The following is a 9,654-nucleotide window of genomic DNA, read 5'->3' as shown; positions in this document are numbered from 1 at the left end:
AGCCCTTAAATCTACATAAACGTTCAGATTTCAAATATAAAGTGCTTAACTCCTGGCCACGGATGTTACAGCTATGTACGGGCCATCAGAAGTACCCGTATCTTCCGTATTGTTCAATAAAAAGCATTTTAATCCGATCGGCGGCCATTTTCTCATAGAGTTACAAAGTATCAGCGTGCAATACACCTCCCAACCGATAGGGTCACGTTGAAAGCAAATGGAGAAAATGGCCACCGGTCGAATTAAAATGAACAATATGGAATATTTATTGAACAATACGGAATATACGGGTACTTCTGATGGCCCGTACATGATTTTAACATCCATGGCCACGGCATAAGCACTTTATATTTGAAACCTGAACATTTATGTAGATGTACGGACCAAAAAGGGAGAAAGTGCAAACGCTATGTTGAAGTTCATCCATGACAGTCATGTATCAGGGCTAAAAATGGAACCAAATGGACCTATCCATTTGTACGCTCTCAGAGAGTAACTTACAAGGCTCCTTGAAATTAAAAGAAATACGATCGTTTAGAGTTTTATTTCTTCGAGAACCACTGCTAAAAAAAAAAAAAACATGTATAATATTATGGTGAGGGCAGGGGAGAGCGATGATCCTTGTCCTCGGCCGTCGACTCGCCTCCCCTGGGCTCCCTCAGCTTGTACCCTCGCCATGGCGTCGTGTCGCTGCTCTGCCTCTCAGCAGCAGAAAGTGGCCGCCTCTCTCTCTCCTCGCCGCCTGCCTGCCTGTTGTCGACCCAAAGCTCACAGCAACACACAGCAACACTCGGCTGACTCGGTGCCTCGTCGCCATTTTGAGTTGAAGCCGAGAGTCGGCGGCGGGCAGGGGAGACGAGAGACGGCGGAGGAGAGGAGAGGAGAGGGGTGACACGGCCGGGCCGAGGTGAGAGAGACCCGGGGAAGACGCGAGGGGATGGGGGGGAATGGGAACGGGAATCCGGCCCTGGTTGGAGAGTTTTTAGATCCGTGGAACGGCCGGGGCTCGGAGGATGCGATGTGTACGAGAGCAGCCAGGCTAGAGGCCTAAGTAGTGAGAGGCACCCACCAGCCCTGCTATGTATCCATATGGATATATTGTATCCAATACAGATCTACACGTTAATATCAGTGGATCTCAAATCTTAATTTTTCCCCCCAAACTCTTGAGAGTGTACTCAAATGTAACCAAATTGGTCCATTCGGTTGCATTTGTATACTCTCAAGAGTGTACAAGTGCTACAATATAATGTATCCATTTGGATCTGATATACAGATCTACACTTTAATATCAGTGGGGTCTTAAATCTTACATTTTTTTCAAATGGAGCCCTTAACTCTTGAGAGTGTACAAAGTGTATCCAAATTGGTCCCATTCGGTTACATGTTGTACACTCTCAGAGTTACAAGACCTGCAAAGGGTCCTTTATGGAACCCCCCTAATAATTGGGGTTATAGCCTACTACTTAGGGTTGCCTAACTAATTGAGATTATAATATTGGCCAGGTGTCCCTTTTATATCCAAGAAAATAATTAGGGATGCCCAGAAAAAGATAAAATCTCACTGACTGTAATATATTTTATGTGCAGTTCTGTATACAATTTAGGTTTTTAGCAGACACTCTTAATCCAGAGCGATTTACAATAAGCAATGTATTGTAAACATGAGGTAATACATCAAAATGCATATAAATAGTAATCTAGGATCATCACAGGTAAACCAAGAACCTATCATCAGTCTAAACAGTATAATCAATCAATCCATCTTTATTTCAGACTCAAGGTCCATATCACAAAATGACAAAATACAGTAGCCTATAATATCAAAACAATTATAATCTGTACAAACTATAATAATTGTATTTATATTGCACTTTACATTTGAAACAAATCTCAAAGTACTAATGTACAACTATATACTGTACATTATATGAACAACTTGAACCCCAGCATCCATCCATTCTGGGGGGGACATAAGCAAAAATCAATAGCAGATCTACAAGCTCACAGTGAGCTTGTAGATTGGCTATTTTTATGGTGTAGACAGAAAAAAAGAGGTCCAAGTACAGAGACCAACTCTGGTCCAGTTTACTAAGTCTAGACTAGGGTTCAAGTGGTTCACAACCTGTATAGTACACAGTGTGTATATGAGCTGTTTGAAATTGTAAGATGTTTGTCACTGATTGATTCCCACAAAACATAAGGAAGAAAGTGTGTCCCTTATCGGTCTAATTAAGAGACACGTCTTTTAGTTTCCAAATGAAGGACAATTCCTTATTCCAAGGGATGGTTGGCAACCCTAACTGTATATCAATACTTATATAATGTTGATACTATGTAGCAGGAGGTGACTGGCTTTAAAGTGACACAGCCTATTTGAATGCTTAGCTGGTGTGTGTATGTGTGTGTGCTGGGTTGAGGGGGGGGGGGGGGGGGGTATTTGTGTATAATATATTTTCATACACAGAAGGTGTATTTCATACACAAAATGCAGTTAAAATGTGGTTTAGCTAAGGCCTTCAAGCAAATAAAATATACCATAACATAAAGGTCAAAGTGCATTTGTAGTTATTTTTTTGGTGGGAAAGTGACTGCATAATTAATGTCCTCACACTTATTTGATGAGCTCATGTCAAATAATAGAGCAAGATGGCTATTAGCTAACAGCATGTTCTGTATTAATGACAGGAGTCAAAGTGAGCTGTCTTGTTGGTGTGTAAACAATGGTGTGTGTGTGTGCGCGCGCGAGCGCCTACAGCACCTTGACCCTTCACTCTCATTGATCCACTGCAGCGAGGAAAGCAGCTAGGCTAACATTAGCATTAGCTTAGCATTTGTTTGTGTGAGAGAGTGTGTGTGTGGTATTAAGCCAAATGAGCTAACTAGCTAGCTGAGCTAACTGCTGCCTGCAATGCTATCATTAGCCCGCAGTGCTAACTGACTGACAACCCGTGAGTTTAGTAGTAGAAAGTGTCACGCGCCGAAAATAGCAGATCTACATGCTCACAACGTGTTGCATCCGCGACGCGCTGTGAGCTTGGAGATCTGCTATTTTCGACGAAAGAGCAGGGCTTACAGGGATTGGATACAGTGTCAGAAAAGTATCATGGATTCAAGTGGCTACATTGTTGCAACGCCTCCTTTGACGTGCATTTTAAAATAATGTGGTGGAATCAGTGTGTGTTCAACGGCATTATGAACATTTTGTTTCCTGTGGTAAATAAATAAAATAACATAAGATAAAACCTTTATTCATGAGAGAAGGGACAGTCAGGTGTCATAGCAACAGCAGAGAGAGAGAGGAGAGGTTCGGCTAAAGATTGTGACAAGAACCAATAACCATGATGAGTAAAGAATGAAATAAAGATATAAATGTAATATACTGAGCTGCTGGCCCTATGTATCTGCACTGGAGCCCTGAATGATTGTTTTTATATTTAATTATATTTTGCCAGTGAATCTATGAATTAATATAATGTTTAATAGGCTGTCAACAATGAATATAGGGGTTGATATTACTGTATGCATGGTCTATCAACAGTCTTAACACCAAGTAGCCTTCAATGAATGAATGAATGGATATGTATTAACTGTCTATTAACAATAAATGAAACAATTCAACAATGAAGGTAGGACTAGATAAATAGTCTTATCAACAGTAAGACTATAAAATAAATAGGGTTTATATATATATATAATTTATATAAATGCACTAAAGCCTCTTATGCAAGAACAGCAACTATTAACACATTGCTGTGTTATAGGTGATGCAATGGTTGTATCAAATTAATTCAGACTTACTGTCTCTGAAAGTGGGGCTGGGGCCCAGGGGCTCTTGACTCTCAGGGGCCCTTGTCTGGGGGGAACTGGGCCGAAAGGCCCTAGACAATTTACTTAACTGAAATGTATAGGTTATAGGTCAAATATCAAGTATTTGGGCCCCTCCTCTGTATTTACAGCAGTGGTTAGAAGGATTTTTGTCACTCATATGGTACAAGCAGCGAAATGTTGGTGCGGCATGTCTGCAATAAGGTTATTATTATTACATGCAAATACATACACATTTTGCACTTTAGGTTACATACTGTAAATTGTCTCTGTCGGGTGGAAACCTCATATGTCCAAAACTGTTACTTTGCAGGATTCAAATTCAAAAATAGCAAAAGTAGCAGATCTACAAGCTCAAAACACGATACTTCGCACCACGTTTCGAGCTTACAGATCTGCTACCCTTGATTCTTCTGTGTGACGCTGTAGAATGGTCAAGTAGGGCATTCATTTACACAAAGAAAACCACACGAAAAGTTAGAATATGGAGATGAGAGGTTTCTGCCCGACAGCAACAAAATCCTGTATTATAAAATGTGTGCACTACAGCTGCTTTCTCGACCCACACATGCCTTAAAACGCGAGCAGTGTGTTTACGTGCTGCGCCCACCTGACTGCCCGTTGTGGGTAGCGTGTGTGGGGGGGCTAGGGGGTTGGAGGGAGGGGCCCTAAAAGATGATAGTCCCAGGGGCCTGTGCGGGGGTTAATTCGTCCCTGTTTACATTAAACAAAATGCAGCACACACAAACATGCGTAGATGACTGTGTAAAGTGTAAATAAATCAGTTCTTAGCATGGTGGCTGGCTGCTTCTGAAGAAACAATGTATGATTGGAAAGTTTTTATGTATGAGATTCTACAGCTGTGAACAATGTCCAAAGGTTGATCCAAGTTTATGGTGCTTAAAGAGACAGTGTCCTATTGAGAAAAAAAAAAAGGAAAAGTACTTCTCGCTATGTAATCTTTTACGCAATGAAACCACAGAATCAAACTGCTCTGTAGAGCAAACTAATTGCAGCAACACGCCATGGGAAACAGGACAAGCCTATGTTGAAACATTGTGATCTCATGTCGAACACAATATACAGTAGTTTAATAACAACATACTGTAGGGCAATTCTAAAAAAAAAATCATGTCAAGGATCCCCAAATTAATATGTATTTAGCCGCAGACCCCCATCTGAAAATATTTTGTGCCAGAAAAAAAGGCAGATCTACAAGCTCACAGCGCAGACACGTTTTGAGCTTGTAGATTTTCGAATGACTGATTATATAAGGTTAAAATGGTTAAACACATTTTGGCATTGGCTAAGAGTGTGTGTGTGTGTGTGTGTGTGTGTGTGTGTGTGTGTGTGTGTGTGTGTGTGTGTGTGTGTGTGTGTGTGTGTGTGTGTGTGTGTGTGTGTGTGTGTGTAGAATCTCATCAGTCCATATAATGAAAGATAAAGCAGGTCCCAGCATTTCATCATACGCATGAGTGCAGTGGTTCATTTGGAATCCCCTCAAGAAGCCCTGGTGGTCCCCTGACCCCACTTTGACAACCACTGAAATAGTGTGTGATAGTGTGGGTCATTGTGTGTGTGTTGGTTTGATCGATTGAATTCTTTATTCAAGTAGATGATAACACAAAAATCCCTGAGGGCCTGTTTCCATTGTGGTCCTGTGTATTAAATTCATCAAACACATATAAAGACATACAATACTATACTATACAAGAAATCATCAATACTAAGAGCAGTAAAGGTATATTTACAGTAAAACAGTGGGGGTCATTTCTTTTGGCAAGTTAGAAGACTTGTCTACACACAGAAAAATTATGGTTCTTAAATGTTTCTTTAAAAGGCTATGGTTCCACAAAGAACCATCAACTACTGAAGAACCATTTGCTCTAGTGAATGGCTCTTCATGTTCCTCATCTAGTTCTAGGGAACCTTTTTTGTCAAAGTTCTTTGAGGAACCTTTTAAACCATGTCTTAATAGGCAGACGTTCATTGAAAATAGATCTACAAGCTCACAACGCGGTGCGGTGCGCTGTGAGCTTGTAGATCTGCTGTTTTCGACAAACACATTTCAGCCGGTTGACGAAGTTTATATGGTTTAAGGGGTTTGGGTTCTTTATAGAACCATTCAAATAAATAGTCTGAAAGGTTCTTTCTGGAACCAAACATGGTTCTTCTATGGCATCACTCTGAAGAACCAGTTTTGGTTCCAGTTGGCACCTTTATTCTTCTGTGTGTAGGTCCAGTTGCAAATTGCAGACAGGTGCTGTTTTATGGTGGGGTGAGTCAGTGCCTGTTTTTTTGCTTGAGCCCCTGCCCCTCAAAATGTCTGTGCTGTGTCCATGGCCCTGTGTGACTTATGATGACATTTCTCTCTCTCTCTCTCTCTCTCTCTCTCTCTCTCTCTCTCTCTCTCTCTGTCTGTCCCATAGGTCTTTTTCAATTCTCTGACAGTCTTGGAATTACAAATGACGACTGTAATTCAGAAGGTAGGTGCACAGATCACACCAGACCATACTAACAGTAACAGATTGATTGAATACTTTGTTAGCAGTTTGCAAAAAGTACAGATGTACAGTTATACAATAATGCTGAAAGGATAACACAAAAAGCGCTGAGGGCTTGTTTCCATTGCGGTCCTGTGTATTAAATTCATCAAGACACATAAAGACATACAATACTATCATCATTACTAGGAGCAATAAAGGTATATTTACAGAAAAACAGTGGGGGGGGGGGGGGTCATTTCTTTTGGCAAGCTAGAAGACTTGTCTAGGTCCAGTTATAAATTGCAGACAGGTGATCTTTTATGGCGGTTTTTGAATGAGTGTAGGACTAGGGAGTCACACTTTCTGATGGCTGGTGGTAGGGCATTCCTCATTTTGGTGGCATAATAGTAGAATTAATTAATCTCCATGTTTGTGCTGAATTTGGGGGGGGGGGGAATGAGATCATTGGAGCTCTCTCTGGTGTTGTGCCCATGGGCGTTACTCACTCTTTCGAAGTAGTTAGACAGGCTAGGTTGTAGTTCGACAAGAGTGGTTGAAGGCACAGGCGGCGGATGAGAGACAGGATTGGGAAAGCTAATATTTGACCAACTTTTATGCTCGTTTTAAAAACCATGGAGGACAATGTTATGTTCATAACCGCAAACAATTACGCACAGCTAATAATGCAACACAGTGAAAAGAGTAGGCTGACTAGGTATATGTCCTGACCTGATCATGAAATCAAATTGTTGACTGTTCCATGCAGTAGCCTCAGAAAAGTGTAAATAACAACATGTGGCTACTGTTTCAAAATCAAAGAATGCATTTATGAATGGGAGCACTGAATGTGAACGATTCTCTGTCCAAATCAGCAAGCTAAGAAACCTGTCTGTCTGTCTGACTGACTGACTGACTGTTGATCTCTGTTCTCCACTCCGTTTCAGTAACCTTGCCTACTTTGTTTCTATCATGGATGTGCGATGCACGATTCCCTTTACACACAACAAGCAGCGCTGTCCAAGGTTCTGAATTCCACCTGTTCACTTGATTGTCACCAGGTGGCTCCAGCGAACAATGACAAACAATAATACCAGGCATATCTTTATCTATGTACACGATTTTCTGCATAAAATTTAGGGAAGGCTTAGCCTCCTCTAACCTACATTACCCGAAGTTCTTTGAGTACGGAACATGAACCAACTTAACATATACCCCCATTTCTCACTTAGCATCTTCTTTAGTATGTTGGCCCCTACTGGAAACTTTTAACATCTTAAGCACTTACAGTAAGCCCTAAAATGTCATTGTACGACAACTAGCAAAATAGCTTATCTACAAGCTCACGCGTTGTGAGCCTGTAGATATACTATTTTAGCTATTTTTTAAATTTCATTTAATTTTTTTGGCCTTGAATGACATGGTTAAAGGTAGGGTAAGTGATAAAAGGTTAAAGCCGTGCTGAGGTTGAAAGCGCTTAAGTAAATGGCAAACACAACAACACAAACCACAGCTAAGCACTCACAAACGTTTCATATGACACTGGTTTCTTCTATACTTGTAACGATTTATCGTAAATCGATTCAAATCGATTCAAACTGTTGACAATTTAAATCGATTTAAAAATAATAATATCGCGATGCAAACACTAGAAAGAAAAGAAGAAAATACAGGATCTTTGTAAGAGAATTGATAAAAAACAGTTTTCAGTCATTTGCTACTGTATTGAATAAGGATAAGAGAAAACAGTATTGTTCAAAAAAAAAGAGAAGAATATACTGGATTTGTGTAAGAGAAATCATTTAAAAAAAAAAGTTTTTTGTCTGGAAACTAATTTTGTGTTAAAAAAAATCGTATTGTGAACCTAGTATCGTGATTCAAATCGTATCGTAAGATGAGTGAATCGTTACACGCCTACTGGTTTCTCTCTCTCCTTTTCATTGTGCTTGTCTCTCTCCCCATGGTCTCTCTCTCTATCTCTCTCTCCAGTGAGTGTATTTCCCACCCTGCCGGGTGGAGGTGTCTCTGTCCTGCATGGCGTCAGGACAGCAGGGCAGACTGGAGGCCGGGGCAGGGGCCACGGGGAGCTCCGGTCTGGCCAAACCTCTCTACCTGCAGCGCCTGGACCGCTCCCTGAGGCTGGACTGCTTCCTGCGCCAGACCTCTGCCATCTTCAACAGAGACGTATTAACCAGGTATGACTGTCTGGCACCTTGAAGGCAGTGGATCTAGGCCTGTGTGATAGGGGTGATTTGTACCAGCATTTTAGGCAGTAACGGCAGCCTTTCCGATACTGGTATTGGTATCGGTCGGAACAACTCTAGTGAACAGACCCTTATCTTGTCGTCTCCAAGCAACCAGTGTCACTGCGATGTATGCCACAGTATTCATAACAACAAAAGGCCGCTAGACAGGCTATCTTGATGGGGAGACATATGTTAGACGCACAAAAAATAGATCTGCTATTTTTGAAAAATCTTGAACATTTGTGCAAATATTTGAATATATATATACTTTTTTAAAGGGAACATTTGTAACTAAAATCTTTGCTTCTGCAAAATATTTTGAGATGGGGGTCCACAGCCAACTACATATCATTTTGGGTGGTCCTTCACATGAAAAAGTTTGAGAACCACTGATATAGCAACATCAGTTTAAAACAAAAAACTGTTAGGATTTAGAAGACATTTTGTAGAATCGGCCTCGGGTCTTAAAGGGCTAGACCCATTAAGACCCCCAGAAAAGCAAAGATTTTAGTTACAAATGTTTGCTTTAAAAAAAGGTTTTCAAATATTTGCACTCGTTTTCAAGATTTTTCAAAAAATTGTAGATCTTCAAGCTCATCGAGTGCCGCACTATGAGCTTGTATATCTGCTATTTTTCAATAGCCAAAGAAATCTAAAATGACACAGATGCGTTACCGGTCTTAAAGGGTTAAATGAGGTGGGATTAACTTCATAAACCCCAAAGGGTTTTCTAAATCTCACCTGCACAACCCACTATTATGCTATTAAACTACTACTATTAAAGATCTGATTTTATCAGATCGATAAATATTTTTTAATAAGCTCTATAAATATATATTTATCAGATCTATCAACTAGATCGCTGAAAGAGATTAATAGTTCAAACAGAAACATCTCATTCTTTCCCCCCGTTTTTCTTTTCTCCTTCGCATTCTAGTGAAGACAGTGATGACAGTGATGATGATGACGCTGCGCTGGGGGAGGGCCTATCCTTGGACCCCACCAATCAACATGCGGCGTTGACTGTGAAGGAGGAGCCATGCGACGAGGAGGAGGAGGAGGAGGAGGAGGGGCTAGCGGAGGGGAAACCTCTGAAT

At 40.8% G+C, this 9,654-nt stretch overlaps 1 protein-coding gene across 3 annotated transcripts in view; it reads left to right on the top strand.

Annotated features, from left to right (window-relative positions):
* Positions 1-692: 692 nt before the first annotated feature.
* ino80 (INO80 complex ATPase subunit) overlaps positions 693-9,654 on the top strand; it is a 202,127-nt gene continuing 193,165 nt past the window's right edge. For all 3 annotated transcript variants that reach the window (XR_013934768.1, XM_080453862.1, XM_080453861.1), the window contains exons 1-4: positions 693-907; positions 6,258-6,314; positions 8,301-8,506; positions 9,495-9,654. The exon at positions 9,495-9,654 is cut by the window's right edge and continues 22 nt beyond it. Coding sequence is in view for 2 of the 3 variants with exons in the window: in XM_080453862.1 (XP_080309988.1) it covers positions 8,346-8,506; positions 9,495-9,654 (321 nt within the window). In the remaining variant the exon portion in view is untranslated. The remainder of the gene's footprint in view (positions 908-6,257; positions 6,315-8,300; positions 8,507-9,494) is intronic.

Source organism: Gymnoscopelus braueri (genome assembly GCF_963280865.1).
Source record: "Gymnoscopelus braueri genome assembly, chromosome: 16".
NCBI classification, from domain to species: domain Eukaryota; kingdom Metazoa; phylum Chordata; class Actinopteri; order Myctophiformes; family Myctophidae; genus Gymnoscopelus; species Gymnoscopelus braueri.
The sequence above is the reverse complement of the archived record's forward strand: the minus strand, read 5'-3'. Positions and strand labels throughout refer to the sequence as shown.